The sequence below is a fragment of the Ptychodera flava genome, unplaced genomic scaffold (assembly GCF_041260155.1).
Source record: "Ptychodera flava strain L36383 unplaced genomic scaffold, AS_Pfla_20210202 Scaffold_95__1_contigs__length_380228_pilon, whole genome shotgun sequence".
Lineage (NCBI taxonomy): Eukaryota > Metazoa > Hemichordata > Enteropneusta > Ptychoderidae > Ptychodera > Ptychodera flava.
In genome coordinates, this window is record NW_027248417.1 from 60,456 (window position 1) to 83,059 (window position 22,604).

The window sequence follows — 22,604 nt, forward strand, 5'->3', positions numbered from 1 at the left end:
ATGTTAATTTTATACCTTGAAAGTTACTCAAACAAAAATGAGACATTTTAATTGTAATGCAATATAAATGAATTATTTTGTAAATTTATGATAGCTTCAGCTCTTCTATCACAACGCACATACTTCTTTTAACTGAATATTAATCAAACATATCAAACATATGGCTTGACCATTATTTTCTTTTTGCATAATTACGCCATCAAATCATATGTATAAATCAAACTAAGTATTTTTTTACTTTTCATACACAGTGTTCTACTCCTTCCAACCAACTCAATGATTTTGTTGCACATGATATCATAGAATGTTGCCCTGGTATTTTTATCCTTGGAAGCAATATAATTACCCTGCATAGCAAGCACATCCCAATATACCAGTGTGTCTGATACATCTGAAATGTCCATCTCTTGGAAGGCCAGTACATCATGTCTCAAAATCAACCAGAATACTTAGAATAGCCTTTACCAGTATGTTTCATTGTGATCAGTAGAACTCAGTAAAGGTACCCAGTATGGTTAATATATTTCAAGGAATGTACTGCTAGTCTGTTAAAAATATTTGTTTTTAAATGAATAATTTTCCTTTTTACCTCATTATCAAGTTACTTGTCTGTACTTTTACTTTTTCTGTCATGTTTATTTGATTTTGTGACATTTGATTTCAAACTGAAAAACTTCACATTACATTCCTGGCATCTGACTTATAACCGGAAACACTGCTGTAAAATTATGTCATCTTGGTTTTTTTTATTTTTTAGCTCACATTTGGTGTACCAATGTGAGGTTATCGTACAAGCTGAATCAGTCATTTGCATCTGATTTGCATGTCTGTATGTCTGTATATTGTGGGTGTATGTGCGGATGTATGTCCGTCACACACAAAGGCTCCCATACCGCCAAAGCTACCATCTCGGTATTTGGTGTACAGGTAGATGCAGGGGTTGAGATGTGAATTTGTTCAAATGAACACATCACTGTCAAAAATGTGCAAATGAGGTAAGAAAAGGGAAATCCTGCAAATGTGCAGGAGGCATGGCAGTGAGAAACAGGCAAACTCCACTGATCTTGACTCATTTCCTGTCATTGTTTATGAACTGTTACATATTAACAGACCAGCTGCAACCATAGACAGTAGATGGGGGAAGACCGTTTATACTAAACTAAGAGGGGCTTGTTTCTGCTATGCATGTTGCTAAAATTGACCTCCAGTACCTAAAGTTAGACCTTAATTACTTTTGTCATTCTTGTTTTTCTGGTTTAAATATTTCTTGTTGTTTTTCTGGTTGTACTGTGCAAAAATCATTGTCATAACATCAACGTAGAATTTTCCTCCACTGAACAGATAGAAACAACATTTATTGTTGATCATTCGTAACCCATACTGGTATATACCCATTCTGATCAAATTTGAGCGACACCGTATAATTGCGGTATTTTTGTTGGTTAGCGACAACATCTTCTGTAAATATCATCATGTAATTTTTGTCCCCTGCATTTTGAAAATTTGAATTTTCAAACTGTGATAAAAATCTCATTTGATTTCACTGTTTCACAGTTGAAATGTCAGAGTGATTGCTGGCCCCAGCTCTCAGCCTTCATAGAATAGTCCACCATGTACTGATGGTGAGATGTCGCCCATGGTACTGATCACATTTCATACTGTACTATGCTTTGTGAGTGTACACCACCAGCAGTGACATCGCAATCAGCTGTATAATTCCAGGCGAACCTTACTAAAAGTACATGAGAAAGTTTTGACGGATTATGTTGGGTCTCTGAGAATTTTTTTTATGTGATCATGTATTCTGGTATTCACTGCCACTTGTAATACAGTCAAACAATGTACATTGAGAACACTGTTCCCAATCTCAACCCAGAAAACATTTCTGTTTTGTTTGGAGCGACTTGACTCCCTAGAACTATGTTTACTTGTAAAACTGTCCAGTGTTTCCCGAGTATTCTTTAGTTTTACAGTAACATTGCCAGCTCTATTGAACCCTATCATATCTAACTCAGTTTGTTACACTACCAGAAAACCTTTGAATTTTAACCACAAACAATTTAAAATAACCATAAATTGATACTTTAATAAGAGACTCCTATAAAGATCAAATAGGACGATCTCTTTGATTTGTAATGATATGGCTTGAACTGCTCAAAAACCAACCATTGTGAACAAAGTAGTACAACATTAGAACACTGTATGTTAGGTGACTGTACTGTCATCCTTGAAAAATAATGTATTCCGGGCATGGACTGCAAATATTCCTGAAATACTCTGAAATAATCTGGGAGAATTCTGGATTCTTTCAGTAAATTTTTTACCCTGCAAGCCTTGATGAAAATTTTCCAGTGCAATATTGAAATTTTTTGAATCCTCCAGTGTTTATGTCAGGAGTTTTGCTTCCCTGGTAAATGTCATCATCCATGGTCATGCTTCCCCCAGTTATTCTACCCAGAATTCCCTCTGCTTCTTCAATGCAATGACATTATGGGGACGATAGCTTGCAATGTTTATCAGACATGTGAAACAATTTATCCATGTTCCTAAACCTTTGCATAAAGACTGTGTAATTTGCTGTTGTATTCAAGCACACAATTTTTACATTAACAGTACTATATTAAAAATGAAACTTTATGAGATACTGTATGTCCATTTGTAATATACCAATACTGATTCTGGGCTCATTTTTCGGGTACTTTGATTTTAGATATTCAGAAAATACAGTGAGAATGAATAAAATACAGGCACAGTTGTGCTGAATATTTATACATATGCTTGAGTTTTCTCAAAATTTCTTTTGTTTTGCAAAACAATTCTGCTTAGCTTTGCTCAAACTTTTTCAACCTCTCATTGAAAATCAAGAATAATAATTTGGGGGTCACAAGAGAAACAAATTACCCATTCTCAATTCATTTAATCTGTGATCTTTTACCAGCAAGATTTACGGATATTTGAAATTAAAAATTGCTGCCATTGCTGTAGTAGCTCTATGAGGAAAAATAGAATTTTCTATTTTCAAAAAACTCAGAGGGTAAATCTTTTCTTACACCAAGAGCTTTAAAATGAGCCCCCACAAGTGGTAGATAAGAAAAGAATTGTAAAAGTTTGAGAGTCCGAATGTCTGTCCCTGAATCGCATTCTACCTTAAAAGGTATACTTGTTAAAAAATATGTAAAGAAATCTCTTTATCTCTCTTGCGCTCTGAGTCTCTCTGCTGCATTAGTTTAATCTTTCTTATTCCCTCAAAAAGTGAAGTATCTCAAAAAGTGAAAACTTAGCCTGGATACCATGCTCTGCTTTGGCCAAAAGAAGCAGAGAATAGGGTACAGGCTTGTTAAAACTGTCAGAGTAGGGCTGGAATTCATAAATAGTGAAGGGAATTCCATTTTTGATATTTCTTTTAGTATCCACAGTTTACAAAGCAATGAGCTGCTATTTTTTGATGATTTACTTTACTCCTCGAAGCATGTCCTGATACACAATATTCAGCCTGCAACTCGGCTTGCATTGCAATGGCAAATCATCATCTTATGGACCAAAACTCAAATGTAAACAATATCAGTGCATTTTGCACTCAAACCATAGGGAACCCAGAAATCTGGTTGTTGTTGTTGTTTGTATTGTTGTTTATGTGTTAATGTTGTTGTTGACCAATAAAATTCGACGAACATAACTGCTGTGTTGTTGTTAATGTTTCAAACGTAATGTAGATGTCATAAGAAACGCTACAAGAACACTACCATTACTTGGTAATACACTTAAAGTGTATGAAGAGAGTGTACGTTAGCAGAGAGTTGTATCGGGCCAAGTAATGGGAGTGTCCTTGTAGTGTTTCTTATGACATCTACGTTACGTTTGGAACATTAACAACAACACAACAGTTATGTTCGTCGAATTTTATTGGTCAACAACTACAACAACAACATGACTAATAAACATAAACAACAATACAAACAACAACAACAACCAGATGCCGGGCAAAGTAATGGTGGTGTTCTTGTAGCGTTTCTTATGACATCTACGTTACGTTTGAAACATTGACAACACCACAACAGTCATGTTCGTCGAATTTTATTGGTCAACAACAACATTAACACATAAACAACAATATAAACAACAACAAAAAACAGATTTCTGGGTTCTCTATGCTCAAACATGCAGTGTTGACAAGCTGAATATTATGTGTTTCAAGATACTTTAAAGAGAAGAAAAAAGATTGCAAATGAAATATAAAAGAACGTGAAAAATAATCACCAAAAGCCATTCTCTCCAGCTTCATTGATCGGTCGATGAACTTAGAAGAAAATTTTTAATGAACGAGTTAAGGGTTCCTGAAACGCTAAGACTTCTGGGAATCCCATTTGCGCATGTTCAACACAGGGCGCCGCCATTTTGTAAGCACAGAGACAACGTGTGTTGTGAACTTCGGTAGCTGTCCTCAAGAAACCCTCATCAAAGTTGTTAGAAATGGCGTCCAGGGTGAAAGAAGTTCCCGATGATTCCCAGTTTCAAGTGGAATTGACCAGTGCGGGTAGCAAACTCGTTGTCGTCGATTTCACTGCGTCGTGGTAAGTACCTCGCAACTTTCAGTTCACAGCACCGGGCAAATTGCCTCGTCACTGCACCGCGAATGATGATTCATCAAAAATAGGCTTGGCAATGACAGTTTTGAGCAACGGCGACATGATCGGGGGGTTTTGATAGTATTCTGGATCACTTGATAGCGTGTCGGGGCCGGAAGGGCTTGTTATTCGATCTTAGTGAGGTGTAAGGAAGATTGTTGGCAGCGACTACTAAGAATAGTAAGGGTTCCCAGACACTTCGCACCAAAACCACTTCGCACCATACCACAGTCTCGTCCCATACCATTTCGCACCAAAACCACTTCGCACCAAAACAACCTCGTACCAAAACCTCTTCGCCCCAAAAATCACGTCGCCCAAAACCATTGCGCCCCAAAAACATTGCCACTTCAATCCTCAATTTATCGCTAACCGTTAAAAGCTGAAAATAACCAACCACTGCCTGTGAAGTTTCAATCACCTTTCTATCATCCTAGGACTGAAATCTTGAAATTGTACACATTTCGAGAAAATGACATCGCATCGTGCAATACCACGCACGGCACCTGAAATGTACCATTTAGTAGTTTGCGTGTTTCTTTTTTCTAATATACCGTATGGTTTCATGGAAGAATAAATGGTTCGTGGTAGCCAAGTTGCAGGTAAAAACAACGTTATGATACATCGTGGCATCGATGTTTTAGGACGAGTTGACGGAACTATACTTTAGTGAAGTGGTTTTAGTACGAGGTGGTACTTGGGGCGAAGTGGCGTTGGACGAGGTAATACTTGGGACGAGGTGGTTTTGGTGCGAAATGGTTTTGGGACGAAGTTGTGTGGGGCGAAGTGGTTTTGGTGCGAAGTGTCTGGGCCCCCTAAGAATAGTAAGATGCCACTTTACCTGTATTACGAACGTCTGAACTCTGCAAATGAAATACACTGACATTACTGTAGCCTGACGACTAGCTGGATCTGTAGAATTTGCAACTCTGTCAGCGCAATGGAGTAAATCACAGACAGACTCTAAGAGTGTTCACTGTACAGTGACGTATAAACAGACATTTTCTTGGTATCCCATGTAGGACATTCAAATGCAAGCGCCTGTGAAGTGTGGTAATCAGGGCGTTCGGAATGCCTTGTTGTGGTGTCCTTATTGTGCACTGTAGTTCTTGAATTCAGATTTTACTTCAAACTGATCAGGTCTTCCTACATGTCTTTCGCAAATTTTACGAAATAAACAGCCCAACGCTTCACAGTCCTGCAAACTAGGTACAAGAAATCGCTAACTGCTCTAAAAAACGTTCCCGAAATAAGTTTAACTGATAAATGTATGTCTTAGACTAACTTAGAGGATTGAATATATCATTTGATTGGCTTTAAAGGCGCCCTTCTCAATTCCAGGTCCTCGCATTAGCGAATGCGTCAACAGCCCATTAACAGTTTGCCATTCTTTTGTTTTCATTGAATATTTTATTAAGTGAATAATATTTTTATTAGGTAAATCTGATCATTGAGTGGGGGCTTTAAGTTCTGATCACTTTGACCCCGCCAGCCCTGGTCACCTCGACCCCTTCACCGTAGTCACCTCGACCTTAAATAATAATTCACTTGTATTATCTCGAAAGCTTGTCATCACTTTTATTTGATGTTCGTAGCCCTTTGAAGGGCAGTAGTGGAAGCTAGTAATGCCGAGAACACTCCATGTTTGTACCAAAAAACTCAGTGGCCAACAGTTGGCAGGTGTATAGGTGTACACAACAAATCTCCGCGTATGTGTAGGTGCTTGGCCGTGGTGCCTGCATTTACGTATCAAACAGCCAAACCATCGTTTTGAAGCAAACAGATTCTGTCACAGAAACATGATCAATTCTTGCAGGCAAAGTTGCATTATTTTGAAGCACACTGATTCTCTCACAGAAACACGATCAATGCTTGCAGGCAAAGTTGTATTACATATTCAGTAAAATGTTATCTTATAACATGAAAAGTACGACGAGGTTGAAGTGACCGGGGTCGAGGTGACCACAACAAGTGTGAATTGCTGGAGTCGAAACAGACCGAGGTTGAGGTGACCTGCTCTCATTTGATTTTAGACAAGGGCATGTCTCCATATCTCCACTCATAACAATTGCATTTTAAACAACAAGATAATTACGTACATGGTTGGCATAACATACATGTACCATACCTGAAAATGTACATGTGGACCTGTTGAAGTATTAACAGTGTTCTGCCAAGCTTTTGCATCAGTGGGGTCTGAGGGCCCATGGAAGTTCAAAAAGTTGGTCGCTGTTGAAAAAAGGGGGTCATTCTCAAGACAATTATACACTTTATTGCGTGCCATACCCGTGTTGTTGTTTCGAAGTTCAAACTCGCAGATTCCATGAGTGCTGCGGTTTTATGGTCCTACCTACAGTCTACAAGGCGAGAAAGTGTACTCCTACTCGTTCGGAAATTCATGTTGTCTCCGGTCATCGTATTTCGTTTCTTATAATGCTTTATGCATACTTTGCAAGTCATTTGGTTGTTTTCGGCATCGTAGTGGAGCCAGCTGAAATCACGTAACCATTTTTCATGAAGACGTCGAACATGCCTGCGTGACAATTTCAAAACTTGCGTATGAATTTACGCAACTGAGATTTTATTTGCGTAAATGTATAATTCAAAATGCGTACGGCTGAGGAATGAGTATCTGAAGTGAGTTGGGCAGTCTTTTCTGTAGAACTTGGAGGGTTTCCTGTAATGCGCATGCTCTATTAATAAAAAACAACAATCTGGGGGGGCTTCAAGGTGTAGCTGAATGCTTGCCATGCCGTCACGTTGATGCAAGTCCCGTATATCATGTATATATGATCGTTGAACAGCCCTATGAGTTCATGTTCAAAGAAAAGACCTTCTGACTGTGAAATTAGTGTTTTCAAAGGGCCAAAGCAGATACTGTTCAAAGTCCAGCGGGACCTCTCAAGATGCAACCCGACAGATTCTAAATGGTCATCCGTAAACACTTTGCGAATAACATGCGACGTAATGACCATTACATGTAACTGTATTGTGTTACCAACAACGTAGACTCGATCGATTCTCGAAATTTTTGCATCTGTAGTGCCATTGTCTGTACAGAACTGATTGACGTGACGTTTTGTGATGATGAAATACAATGTTGCATACAGTGCTGAGGTCTGCTAAAATCTAAAATGTTGCAATATCATGATAAATGTCACTTGCAAGCAGGTGCATATGTTCTAATTTTGTCCTGCATTGAACATGCACATTCAGGCAATACAATGCAATACATGCAGTGCGGCAAGTACGTCGTGTCATGGGGCGGCATTTCTCAGTGCGTATTAGTTTATGCAGTCATGATTTTTTTTGCGTATTTCAGAACAATTTGGCGTAAAATACGCAGGATTTTGCGTTAATGGAAACACTGGCCTGCCTCAATGAAGGCTGAGTTTCCGATGCATGGCTGCTCAATATTTTGAGACTGCTCTGTTTCTTACTCATGCGTTCCGATGTGGATGGCAGCGGCCTGCATTGGTTTTCAGTTTCCGAGGATGTAAACAGCTGAGACACGATGTCATGTTCGATCGTATTGTCTTCACTCGTCCGGTTGTTGGATTTGCCTTTTTAGGGCGGAATTGGTCCAAAGAAACTAAGAATTATTCTGCCTCGGTGTTTTGATTTATTCACGGACCGAAGCAATTTTCCTTTCCAGAGAGTACTGTAAGGCATTGGATTTAACAGAGACGCTGACTGGCTGACTTGAATCTAGCCAATGAAAACCTAGTTCACGATTATGCAAATAAAAAATCACTGAAGGTTGCTATGGAAGCAACACGTCTCATGTTCTCACGAGCAGCATGCACCCATGAGCAGCGTGGATGGAATGTCTACTTCCGCGTTTGGCCTTCGCGTATAGTACGTAAATATTGTATTTTTGTTACCGAAAGTTTAATTGGACTGATGGCGCGCTGCGCCTTGCGGACCCGATGATTGATTTTTTTGGGGTCTTCAATTTTATTTTTGCGGCAATGGCGCAAGGCCGCGGCCTCGGCAGAACACTGTATTAAGTATGTTTAAGGTAACATTTGGAAATAAACTTTCACAGCCATGATCTGATCCATGAAGATGGTAAAACTGCAATGTTTCAGGCCATGGGAACATTTTTCAAACCCACTGGCTGTGTGGGGCAAGTGAATGTTTAATTTCGCTGGCTCAGAAGAGACATTCAGTTGACCTAAATTTCAAGTAACTGTACCAGTATGTTTTCCCTTGCAATTAAATATCAATGAAGTATACAGCAAGAGTTATGTGTGTATTAAAGAGAAAAAAGAGTAGATTTAAACACATACATGTACTTCTGTATTTCAGAATGAATGACTTCTATCACATGTTAAATATAGCAAAATGTGTGATCAAGAATATTTTGTTTTCCTGCAGATTTGGCCATCTAAAACACTTCTTTGAATTTTGGATCTTGTCAGTAACCATGTCCATAAAATTAAAAATTGGTAACTAACATCAGTCAGTGCGATATCTCACCATGTGTTTGCCTCCCATAGGTTTGCCCAAGCCTCTTCCAACCACCATGCATGCATGTATATGTAGTTCAACATGGTGGATTTGGGGAATACCAGTATAACATTGGTGTTGGGCGATTTGAAGTTTTGAGCCCTATCTCAATGTGCTCGCGACTATGTCCCCAAAACGGAACCCATTGTCCCTTCTCACGTACACTGTGGGTCACCTTGGGCACATTCATGAGTATTACTGTGCTGGGTGTAGCCTGTAAGTAGTATCTGCTATTGATGGTGACCATTGTTTTACACAATCAGTTTGAGGCCTATAGTTACATACTTTCTGAGCTGTGATTACCGTAATGGTAATTAAAACGATGCACTTGATATTATAACTTGCTTGTTATCGGACTGAGCTCTGATTGGCAGCAGATCAAGTATACTGCTACAATAACATGTAATTGCCTGAAAATCAAGCATAGCAACACGGTCTCGTAAATTTTAATTTTGTTTTATGTAACTAATTTATTGCAAAATAGTACAAAGTGATTGACAACTGATACATGTTGTCCTAAAAATGTGCAAAATATCCTGACAAATAAATGTAAGTGGGACACTGTGTCCCCTCATTTGACATTCCTGGCTGCAACACTGCTATCTTGTACCCATTCATGACGACATAAAACTTGGATAAGGATAGTTCAGTTCCAAAGTAAGAAGACACACTTATCTAGGTGTCTATCAATGAATTTTACACTTGCAATATAAAATATTAAAGTCCAGTTCCATGTTCTGTGATACTCTGCAGGAATGTAGGACTGGCAGATGCATCAGAGCCTATCTGTACCTTTAAAAAAATTACAAATTGGAGTAGGACAGGCTCTTATTGATTTACAGAAATTTCAATATTGACTCAAAGAGTTTAAACATGTTTTACTGTCGAGGAGGCGTTTCCTTGTAATGTGAGGGTAATGATGTTCTTGTAAATTCAGGGCAGGCATGCCCTTGTAATTTGTGGGCTGGCAAGTTCTTGAAATATGAAGGCAGACATGTCAATGTAATTTGAGGGAAGGCGTTTCCTAATTTGAGGGTAAACTAAGGCAGATGTGCCCTTGTAATTTGGAGGTACATATAGACTAGTTGTTATTTCAAGGCAGCCGTGTCCTGGTAATTTGAGGGCAAACTCATTCTTGTAATTTCAGGTCAGAAGTTTCCTTGTAATGCAAGGGTAGTTCTTGTCCTCGTAAGGGCAGACTTGTCCATGTAATTTGAGGGCAGACAACTTGTAATTTGAGGGCAGACAACTTGTAATTTGAGGGCAGACTACCTGTAATTTGAGGGCAGACTACCTGTAATTTGAGGGTAGATGTGCCCTTATAATTTGGCAACATTCTATTCCTTGTACAGCAGACATGTCCTTGTAATTTGTAGGCAGACTAGTTCTTGTAATTTGAGGGCACAGATGCGCCCTTGTCATTTGACAGTTGACTTGTCCTGGTAAGGGCTCATGTATCCTTGTAATTTTAGGGCAGATCATACTTGTCTATATAATTTAACCCAATGAGTGTCAAAGTCTATTTTTTCCCCTTTACTTTATGAAATAAACCCTAGTCAATTTTTCTCAGATTTTTGCCAAAACTTTGAGAAAAAATGTAGCCACTGAAATGTGATGGCCACTTGGTCCAAAATTATGGAAAAAATGCAGAAGATATCATAAAAATTGGTAAAATTTTGCACTAAAATCTTGGCGCGGAGAAAATTACAGTGCTCAAAGAGTTAAGGGCAGTCTACTGTAGTTCTTGCAACTTTAGTGCAGATATGTCCTTGTAATTTGAGGGCAGTCTTGTCCTCTCGGCGTCTAGCAATGAGTTTCATGTGTAATAGTTTACTAAGTCTTTTTTCTGTATGTTATTTTGTAGGTGTGGACCATGTCAGCGAATTGCTCCATTTTTCAAAGAATTCAGTAACAAATACACAAGTGCCGTCTTTCTCAAAGTGGATGTCGACCAGTGTGTTGTAAGGAAATTTCCATAATTTTTTTCTGTTCACTCCACCAAGTGGAACTGAAATACACGTGACATTGGTCATTACAGTATGATAGACGTACATGTATGCAAATACCTCATGGATAACATTTTCACACATCATTGATGATGTATCATGAAAATATGTTGGTTTGGTGATTTCATCAGTGGTGACATTGCATTCTCTCCTGATACCAAACACATCAATCAATACAGAGTATAGGTCTCATGACAGTGAGTTCAATCAGACTGGATGATAATACAGGGAGTGTCATTCAAAAGTAGATTATCTGTAGGTACCTGTAAATTTCATTTTCATTTGTACTTGTTGAGTGTACTGTTTGGTAATTACATGCTAGTATAAGTGTTGTTTTCCTATAAAATCCATAATCCAGTCAATTAGTCAGTTGTGAGATGAAAGTAAAAGCCGCTCACACCATTACCTTGGAGACTGCCGTCTTTGAGCCTTCATGATGCTAGATGTGACAGTGTACTTTTAACCTCACCACCCCCATCCCCTGCAGGGCTCGAAATAATACCTGTCTGCCTGTCCCGGACAAGTGAAATTTGGTCTGGGACAAGTAGTTTTGAAAAGTACTTGTCCAAGTGGACAGGTAGCTTTTTTCAGCCTGCAACCAGTATTTCAACCTATTGACTACAGCAAATATTCATAAGTTTAAATTTATGTACCTTTTAAAATTTTGAAAATCATTATTTGGATATTTACCTGTCAGAAAAAAGTAAAAGAAAGTTCGATAATATCACTGTTTAAGTGTTTACAGGAGTCAGCCATGTTGATTTATCTAAGGTCAAGTCTCAAATCTCTTAGATTGGGAAATTCTCAGAGCCATCTCGACACCGATGGTGCACTAACGCCATTTTGCATACAATACAGACGTGAGTTTGTTGAACTTTCCCAGATTCACTCGTTGTGTTCTGTCAAAAACTTCCTATCAAACTAATTAAAAATGACATTCAATTTCTCTGGACATTGTCTCAGGTGAGTTGAAATTAGTATAGTTTCTTAGAATAAATTATGCCATTTTGGACAGGTACTTTTCTCACTGGGACAGGCACTTTTTATTTTGACTTGTCCAGTGGACAGGTGGTTGAAAAAAAGTATTTCGAGCCCTGCCCTGTAAACAGGTCCAAAATTACCATTGATAACAATTGCTTTGGGTCAAACCATTACAGTGAAAGGGTTATGTGTTACTATGAGATTGTTCCATTACAGAAATGTACTTTCAAGTTTAGGACTAGACTAAAGTTTGTGACATTGTCAGTAATTATTTCTTTCTTTTGTAAAAAGTCATAAAAAGGACAGAAAATAAATGCGAAAATAAGTGGTAGATTTTTAATAATCTGAACGCTGCTTGCAGAACATACATGTACATATATCCTGCATCATGTCACCATAGTAATCAGAGTAGAATGATGACACATATAGTTAGTCACTGTTATTTTCATGTCATTTGGGAAATTACAAACATTAATATTGTCCATGAAATCTAGTGTAAAAAGCATTAATCATTAACTTGGACTCAAATCTGCACTTTTTGCTGAAAGATGAAATGTGCTGAAATAACCCTTTAACCTGCCACACTGTACCACTTCCCATCTGCTAGGCCAGTAAAAAGTGGTATTGAGGAAAATCCATTTGTATTTTCCCCCACTTGGCTTGGTATGTTACAGCAGCTTTAGTCTGTAAAAATCATGTTTACAGTATCTCTGTCTTCAGGGACCTTCAAACCTTCAAATCTTTGTTTAAATGCACCATATGGGAGATGTTTTGCTTTGCTTGTTTTGACCAACTTGACCTGATGGTGACATATGAACTTGGCAGTTAGGACTGACTTGCAGCAATTCTGAAGCTGTTATCCATTGGTTGGCAGAATTGTACCGTTAGAATTGAACAATACAAATAAACTCCCTAGGTTGCTGTGAGTAGTGACAATCATCCAATCAGATGTAACCTTGCAAACACTGCTGCGAGTCAGCCAGGCAGATAAATGGTTAACACCCAGTAAAAATGTTAAATAACATTAGATTATTGTTCTACCATCAAATCAGTGAGTTCAAATCTCAGTGACTGTGTCTCAGACATCACTAGAGTTAAACAAAATCCCCATGAAAATTTGTGATTTGACAGTATTGTGAAAACACTCAAACGTTCTCGATGTAGACAGAACAATTACCAAATTTGTTTGACTTTTTCTATTGACAGCAAACTGCACAATCTCACAATGTACGAGCAATGCCAACCTTTATGTTCTTTCGGAACAAGGCATTACTGGATGAGCTGAGAGGGGCTGATCCACAGAGGTTAGAAGAAAAGATCAAACAGTGGATTGGCAACGACACGGAGACTGAATCCACACACAGTGGAGTACCAGGACATGTATGTATCTTCTCAACACTTCCTCCTTTGCTATTCTTAGGCCAAAAAATTATTTGTGATGTTCCAATAACCCAACCTGCCTGTTTTTTTTACCTGCCAACCCTAGACTTTTTTAGAGCTATATGAACGTGGAAGTTTAAAAAAAAGAAAAATCTGCAAAATCACATATTCATTACCTTGCGTTTGATTTTTGCTTGAACGAGGATGTCTTTTATGTTTTTATTCCTTTATACGGTATGCTATGATAGGTTTTTCTGGAAATGTGGCTAGTGTTTGATCGCCCTGAACCCCTGAAAAATGCGTATTTGAAAAATAAAAATATTTTAGGAAAAAAAATCCATGCATACTTACCTACCCTATTTTTGAAAACTGTGTTATCGGAACAGCACAATTTATTTGTTTTGTCCTTATCATCGCCACTTTTACAAAAGCTAAGTTCATCAAAGCAAGCAGGGTTCACCTCAGTGGTATTTTAAGGGGTGGGCCACACCTCGGCTTTTAGAGCACTTTAGTCATATGTCAAGAACTCTACAGAAGATACTACAGTAAAACCTGTCTAAACTGAACAGATCAGGGACTGTGAAAATTGTTCTGTTTGGAGAGCTGTTTGGTTTATAGAGGTTCTTTAAACATAGAGTTCTATTGGAATGGGACTTGGAAAAGAGTTCAATTTAGACAGGCTTCCAGTTTAGACAGGCTTCACCGTATTTTCATAAAAAAGAATATGCAAAATTATGCATTGTTATGTAGATTGGATAATCCTCTGAATTTCCAGATTGTGGAAAAGTAATTCTTTCATCCTACTGTCACTTCTAACAATATTACTACTTTGCAACATGGATAGATTTGACTTATTTCGGTTGTTACTTTTGTATCAAAAATGTTGAGATTCACTCTGATTCAACATAGAATCATTAAAAAATTGCTGCCAGTCAGTGGTACATTGTACATGTACTGTACATGTCTTTGTAAAAATGTGATTTATTTCTCTAGTACCAAACTTTACGTATTTCTCCATTATTTTATCTTTGATTTGGTAAAATAATGATTGAAAGTTTCATTGAAGAAAGTTTGAGCAAAAGTATAAGCCTTTCTCTTTGGAGGTGCATACTGTCTTTGTAAACACAGCTAAGCATGTAACAAGGTATTGGTGGTAAAAACGATTCATGTTTCAGTACCACATTTGCATAAAATGTATAGGCTGGGAGTTGATTGGAAAATATGACCTTACAGTTGTATATTCTATCCCGATGCAAGAAGAACTAGTTTGGCAGTTTTCATTATACATGTATAACAAATAGTGTTTGCCAGTCGTCAGTGATTTGCTTTTGTCACAAAGATATCATGAACAGAAATATTGTTGTGAAAATTGATTGCTAGAATCAGAGTGTTTGTTGCTATCAGAATTACCAATCTAAAAATTGAGTGCCCTGACTACAGAAGGTAGTAAAAACAGAATTGTGAGATTATGTTTACTTTTCAGCTTGTTATAATTCACCAATCAATAAAGGCAGTGAGTGTTTTTATCAAAACCATAATTGTGATGCCTTCCTTTTATTTTCAGATTGATTTGAATTCTCTAATCAGCAGTCAAGGCTGTGAGTGTTTGAATCAAAGTGACGATTGTGATTTCATCACAGTCTTTAAGAAGGACGGTCCATTTCTAGAATCAGATTGTGATGAACAGGTAAGTGTTACAATTGCAACTTTGATTGGAAATTTGCATTTGTTTACGACACCAGAAAAACACTTCAGTTTACTTATTTCCATGGAAACTGAATGTGTGTGAACTGTGAGTCTCTTTTGATGGATTTGGAGGGGGGGTACTATAAAGGCCATTTAAGTACAGTTAAACATTCAAACATGGTATTTACAATATTCAATTCTATACCAAGCAACTTACATAGCCAATGGTGTTTCTTTGGGCTGAGACACCCTCTCGAACAGGCTATTAATCATCAGCGCCATTGCATGGCTAGAAATGACCAGTAGTTAGCCAATCATGCAACTTGTTCCCACTGCAGAGTACACTTCAAAATGGCAACATCCTCAAGTGACCTTGAGGAACATATCACTGGTTGTTTTTTCCACCGATAATTTGACCAACAATCAAAGAAAGTGGCAAACTTGATTTGATATTTAAACTTAAAAAGACTGATATCAATACAACAAGCATGTGCTATCAAGCCATTTGGTTTTGCATTGTCGAACCTGTGTAAACAGTGATGCTTACAATTTGTGTACTGTGTCTTTGGCTTTGTTGTGAATGAAAGAGTGGATAACAATCATTGCCACTGTAAACTGCATGCTATCAGTGAGAAAAACAAGGGAATCAAATTGCTGGCACTAATCAGTCTGAACTGTTAGGTGTCTGGCAAAATAACTCAATGGAACCTTCTTTTTACAGTCACATGTAAATCTTATTTGAACTAGCAGCATGTACATGTATGTTGTATCACTTACAAAGATAACCACAACGTTAGAAGTTGCCTTCAATTGATTTAGTGTCTCTTTACCGTAAAAATTTATAACAGTGGCTGTGATTGGTCAGCATAATTCAAAACCTTGGTTGAGATGCTTACAGACATTATCTTATGCATTCACACATGGGTTGGTTATGGAGACTATGCTACGTTGACCTAACCACAATGGCAACAAGTGGAATGTCACAGAATATCTCTGGTATGCCCATGGCATAAAGTTCAAGAAGCGAGTTCTCAGTGACATATCACTGAGAACTCGCATCTTGAACTTTATGCCAATGGGCATACCATCCATGTTCAGACCTTTAATATTAACCTGATATATCATATCAAATGATAGTTGCGGAAGATGTCTATTGTTTTATTTGCCAGGTCATGACAAACTTGAGCAAAAAGAGAACTTGAACTCAATTCAGTCTGATAATTTAGACACACTGTACATGTATCACCTCTTAGAAAAAGCAATTTTACAACACTGAGTATTTTTGAAGGAAAGTTTGTAATCATATACCAACATAAAACAAATTTTTAGTGGCTTTCCACACACTGCAAATTCTTACAGTTGTTATGTTCAGATTTCACAGTATTGGTAAAATTCAGTTGCCTGCATGTGTGACTGAAGTCTTATCCTAGATGGAAATTTAAATTCAATTAAAGTCTTACGATTCCCTCTTCAGCTTTCTTCACATATATCAGGTTTTGAAATGACCAGTTTAGATCTAGTCAGCTTTGTCTCATTGTCAACAATCTAACACTTTACTTTGTTTCTTTTCAGTTAATTTTACACATAGCATTTAACCAGCCAGTCAAACTTCACTCCATCAAGATCCACGGCAAAGCTGATGAGATGGAGAAAGCTCCAAAGACTGTCAAAATATTTAGCAACCTTCCAAATGCCTTAGATTTTGACAAAGCAGAAAGTTATGAACCAGTACAAACGCTACGGTGAGTATTAATATCAGTTTCATTAGCTGTCTCTGTTTGTCAAGCACAAGTTTTTATTCTCCTCCCAGATTCATGTTTAAATACTGAATGTTCAACTTGTCCATACACTACATGTGTAATATTTACTGTTATTTCTGGCTACAGAATTCAAGTCTTGATTGAAATTCGTTTCTCAACAAAAAGATCACACATTTTACATTTTTGTTTCTGTTAGCAAGGTGAATTCTGTTTTGTTTTGACATACTTTTGAAAAATGTGGACAACTCTCTTGTTTCTCACAACCAAAAATAAAAGATACAAAAATAGTTCCCGAAGGTAAAGCTTTCAGGAATTAATTTTGACCACAGAATACATGTCAGGGGTATAGGATTCATTTCTCAATGTCACATATTGTACACATTTGTATTCATTGGCAAGGTGAATTCTGTTTGTTTTGACATTGTTTCCATAAAAGAAGAGAACGTCTTGTTTTCCATAAAATCAAAAATAGTAAAGTATGAGAGTTACAAGTGTTGATTCTCTTGGGTAAAGTATTTCAAGAATTAAACCATGCAGCTGTATGAAGGAAAAGTATTAGAGATTACCATTACAGTTTTACATTCAAACTCATAATATAATGTAAAGTCTGTATTATGCATTTCTACTGAACTGGGTTTGAGGACCACCACCTGTAACAGTGTACAGAGACTTTGAATCACAGAAACTGAATGAGTTCACTCACACATGTGAAATTATAATAATTGGACTTCTTTCTTAAATCATATCTCTGAGAAATATATTAGAAAGCCATACAGGTATTCTACAAACTAAAGTATATTCCTCGGTCGTGAAAGTTGCGTAGAATAGATCTAGAGAGAAAGTTAGGTTCTGTGTTGTTAGGTCCGTAAGGTAAGGTATTCAATGTGTAGTGAAATGAATACGAGGGGATTGTGTAGTCTGTGTTTAGGCCTTGAGTGTAAGCTGCTCCCTGACAGATGTTGAATAACACTCTTTTAGGTTACTATTCATGTAGAAAGAGAAACAAAGAATAGAATGGGCCTTGGATGAATAATGGCAGGGCTATGAAAATTTAAGATAAAAAATGTAACTTTAAACTTTTGAATCCATGTTTCTATTCCAGATTAACAAAAGACGATGTTACAGAAGACACTATTGTTGGTTTGAAATTTGTCAAATTTCAAAATGTACAGAATGTTACAGTAAGTGTCATTCTTTTTGTAACAATCATATAACACTGGATGTACAGTTGTCTTTTAGTGTGAAAAAAACGAAAGAATCATTTAATCTTGGGAATAGAGGGCGGTATGTAATGCAGGCTTTTCTGATTTAGCAGAAAGTCCCAGCCAGGCTGAAGATTCAGAGATGCAGTGTTATTGTAAAGACAAGGAACTTGTTAGGTGTTAAGCATGAGGTCAAATTGGAGATAGTCTTGTGTTTTGCTTGAGCAGTGTTGTCATAACTACCATTACCTCAACAAATTTCCAAGAATCACACCATCCACTGCCATTCTGCTTTCACTATTCAAATGTTTTTTTTTATCACAAAAAACTTGACCTTGTTATTACCTCTAACACAATTCTGTCACTGCTAAGCTTTTGCTTGCAATGTTGCCTTGCATGTCTCTCACCGCTTTCCCCAATAATGCATTGTATGTGTAATAATTTGCTGAGAGTCATGCATTCTTTGGCTTCAAAAGGTCTAAAATAGGCAAAAATTTAGTAATATATTGACAAAATCTAGTTTTACCAATAAGATGTACAGTCACATAGCCTACCCTAACTTTTTTGTTAGTGCCTCTATTGCCGCAGGTTGCCATTAGCCGGGTATATTAAAAGGCCAGTAGCTGTTACTTTTGATGATTTTTAGCTTTCTGTTTGTGTCAGTGTCAATTGCTCTTTCTTGTTCTACTCCCAGAAGTACAGGTATAATGAAACAGCAACTATTTAACTTGTCAACACAATGTCTGTACCTGTAAAATGTACTGTTATTGTTTACTCTTAAATTCAAGTCTTGACTGGAATTGACTTTTCAACAATAACAATGCAGTCTACACATATACAGGCTGAGTTGACAAGCTGAATACTGTGTATCTCTCAACATTCTTTGGCAAGCAAAACAAGAAAGTGTTATTGACATTATAAACATAAATTGTGAAAAATCATTAAAGTTACACCTACTGTACTGGCCCTTAGATACATATTTTTCAGGACATGTTACCAATATTTTTGCACTGTTTAAACCATTGCCAAATATTACTTTAATTTTCCAACTCTTCTACTAAACTATATCCTATTTTATCTGTCTGCCTTAGAAACTGTTTTATCAGTTCATTAGGTATCTTTCATTGAGAATGAAATTGTGAGCATCTGTCCATGATTGTTGCATTAAAATGCCACTGTATATTGTATTTGATGTTGTAGATTTTCATCAAAGACAATCAAGATGGTGAAGAAACAACCATTGTTGAATACATCAGTTTTATTGGTAGTCCAGTTGCAGCTACAAATATGGATGAATTTAAAAGGGTAAGTCTGGTTACTACAATGCTATGTTCATATCAAAATACATGCTGAGGTGAATATTCAAAAGCAGAATGACATCTCAAAAGTGTAAAAATGAATCGTTGAAGGTATTATGTGCCTTGAAAGTGAAAGACCAAACCTTTTGCTCACTTTCATTCGTCTACCAAATCAATAAAAATCTGGGCTCTCCATGTAAGTTTAGTACTAGAGAAACAAACTGTCTAACATTTATTGATATTTGAATTCAAAATGGCTGCCATTCCTGGGTTGACTCTGCAGGAAAAGTTAGATTTTTGAAAAACTCAAACTGTGTAAATTTTGTTCTTACTCCAAGATTTGTAATAATTCGAGAGTGAGTATGTGAGGCGCATTCTACCTTAAAACAGTAAGCAATGGTTAGAAAGAATGTAAAAGGAGTTGTATGAGTCAATGTCCTTCTCATGCAAAGGGTTACAGGTTACCATTGCCAAACTGACTTGTGTGATTAACACTAAACTTATATGTACCAATTTACACAACTTATGAGAGATAGTTTGATGTGTAAGTTGATTAAAATTTTGGCTTCCTTGCTTTCTAAGTCAGTCTGGTATTTGTGCCCTGTATTGCACTAGGACAAAAAATATTAGTATTTCATGTGTATCTGTATGTGTCGTCCTCTGCAAATCTTATCAGATTCACTGGTGCCTTTCTTTGATACTTGATAACTCTGTGTGATGGGCATCAGAAACCTACTACTACTGTTTTACGTAAAGATGAGAAACGCTCTTAAAAAGCCAAATGGTTTTATGCTTGGTATGATAAATATTAAAGATACACTCCCACTCTTTATGCTTTGAGTTTTACTTTGTTGAAGTAACTGTTACCACATTGAAATACATTATTACCTTTTTTTATGGAAACCAATTGAACTCAAAGTTTGGATACATTCTTTGTTTTTGTGTGTGTATTCTTTACATTGTCTTTGTATTTTGATTGATTTACAGGTTGCTGGTAAGAAAGGAGAAAGCCATTGATGTGAAAGTTTTAGCATGAGCAAACAAATACATCAGTGTATGTCAGGATTACTTCGACCTGACATGACATCATGATCCCCACAAATAGACTTCATTGCTGCCTTGACAACAATTCTGCATCAATTCACAAAGTAAACTTTCTCCTGAAATGATTCAAAAATTAACTTTGTACAGTTTCAGTTTGTTGTGTTGCAACCTTTATTCCAATGAGCTCCTGAATATATGGAGAGATCGTTGCAACTTTCCACACAAGCGTTTATCATGTTGTACAACTGTATGTATGAGGCAATTCAAGGTACAAGACAATGATCATGTTACCATAGCAACCAGTCAGAATGTAAAGTAAAACAGTGCTCAGTTGCCCATTCAGTGTTACAGTTCTTGTACTATCCCAGCTGTACTGCTATTGGTCAATTACGATGTTCAGTGGACCAATCAGGTCCTCAATGGTTGGTAAACTTCGCTGTGCAAGCTATGAATAAATCATAGTTCATTGCCTTGGTTGGCCATATAACATTTATCCGTTAGAATGGTTAACTTTTCACTTGCTATTGAGGAAGAGTTTACATTTGTCAGATGAAATTTTTCACATGAATTCATACACAATGTAACACTGTTAATTAGCACAATGATAGTTTTCTCCTTTTATTCAATTTAGTTCATTTCGTCCGAAATAAATACAGTTTAACAAAATGCTTGAATCGAATCTTATTTTTTAGTGTAAGTTTATCATTTCAGTAACTTTGTATGAACAAAAAGATTGAGATGAACATCAAAAAAATTGCCCTTCATACTTTGTTTGGAAATTTCATTGCTATCATCACGGACTTCTATTGTAATTTTGGTGATGGATCGCTTCAAAGATTGAAAACATTCAGTTCTAGTAATCTGTAGACTGTAGACAGTCTCATGTGCCTTTCTATTCCTAGTATCTTGCACACATGGTGGGGGAGTTCACAAACAGTGTGCCAAAGGCAAGAGCTGGAAATGCTGCAGGCATGACCATGAGTGCTGAATGCACGAGGGACTATTCTGAGTATTGCGCCCTCAAACGACAACAGTAGGGAAATACCTAACGATGCTGAAGTTGGACTCAGTTTCGGATTCGGTTTCGGATTCGGTTTCGGATTCGAATAACTGAGAATAGTTTTATATTTCCAGCTTATGTTGTTATTTTTTCGAAAATATGATAACTACGATATACACAAGGAGATCACCTTACTGCACATGTAGTATATATTTCATGACATAAATGTTTCGCACATAATCATAATTTATACAGTTTAAAATACAAAAAACTTTAGGCAGTAGAGCAAGAAACTATAGTGCATGAATACACCAGACAAAACTGCTGGAAAATTAGTCAAAAGTTACAACTCATGAGCAATTATTGGTATTGTGCAGTTTAGACTATTCAAGCTAACAGTACTTCGCACAATACAAAGAAATGCATTCAATGCAATCTTTATTATACAACATATTAATGATAGTTTAGTCCAGGTTTGGTATGGTACATTTAAAATGAAATCTATGCAGACACAACATCAACCAAAACAGCAAAGTAATACAGCACATTAGCATTATACCATGTGACACACATTGTGACATATAAACAAATTAAAGTATAAATGTTTTTGTAAATGTCGTTGTCCTTGCTCGACACTTCCTTTCAATTCCGAATTAAAGTGCTTCGAAGTTTTCTGTAATGTCAATTTATTACCATTTTGATTGTGAAAATATGCACACAATTTATGCTTTAAAATATATACTACATATGCCGGTAGGTAATCCAGTAAAAACTTGTTCTTGACGACAAGTATTTAGCTTTTCATACGAAAGTACTGAAGACTATTTTATTTTCACTGGAATTTATTTCAGCTGAAAAACAGATTTTCGTTGTTTCACTGTCTTATTTTCACTTTGTCTAGTCTGATTGGATTTTATTGTAGCAGAAAAACAGGTCCGGCGAAAGTAATGAAAATAAAATTCCAAGTGAAAATAAAGTATTCCACAGTATAACTTAATCGGCTGAAAATATAAAATTTCTTTCAGTCACTCGAATCCGAAACCGAATCCGAAACTGAATCCGAAACCGAATCCGAAACCGAGTCTAACTTCAGCATCGTAAATACCTACT

At 36.9% G+C, this 22,604-nt stretch overlaps 1 protein-coding gene across 1 annotated transcript; it reads left to right on the forward strand.

Annotated features, from left to right (window-relative positions):
- Nucleotides 1–4,368: 4,368 nt before the first annotated feature.
- Nucleotides 4,369–20,598, forward strand: LOC139129159 (thioredoxin-like protein 1). The gene is made up of 8 exons (XM_070694805.1): nt 4,369–4,571; nt 11,002–11,098; nt 13,331–13,504; nt 15,069–15,191; nt 16,763–16,932; nt 18,053–18,131; nt 19,353–19,457; nt 20,438–20,598. Exons 1-8 carry the CDS (start codon nt 4,471–4,473, stop codon nt 20,465–20,467), a joined length of 879 nt encoding a protein of 292 aa, XP_070550906.1. The 5' UTR covers nt 4,369–4,470; the 3' UTR covers nt 20,468–20,598.
- Nucleotides 20,599–22,604: the final 2,006 nt, after the last annotated feature.

Bases quoted from the DNA above. Each gene is read 5' to 3' on its own strand.
- LOC139129159 (XM_070694805.1), top strand. From the start codon at position 4,471: ATGGCGTCCAGGGTGAAAGAAGTTCCCGATGATTCCCAGTTTCAAGTG. The intron at 13,505-15,068 runs GTATGTATCTTC...TTTTATTTTCAG, and splicing joins ACAGTGGAGTACCAGGACAT to ATTGATTTGAATTCTCTAAT. The intron at 19,458-20,437 runs GTAAGTCTGGTT...ATTGATTTACAG, and splicing joins ATATGGATGAATTTAAAAGG to GTTGCTGGTAAGAAAGGAGA.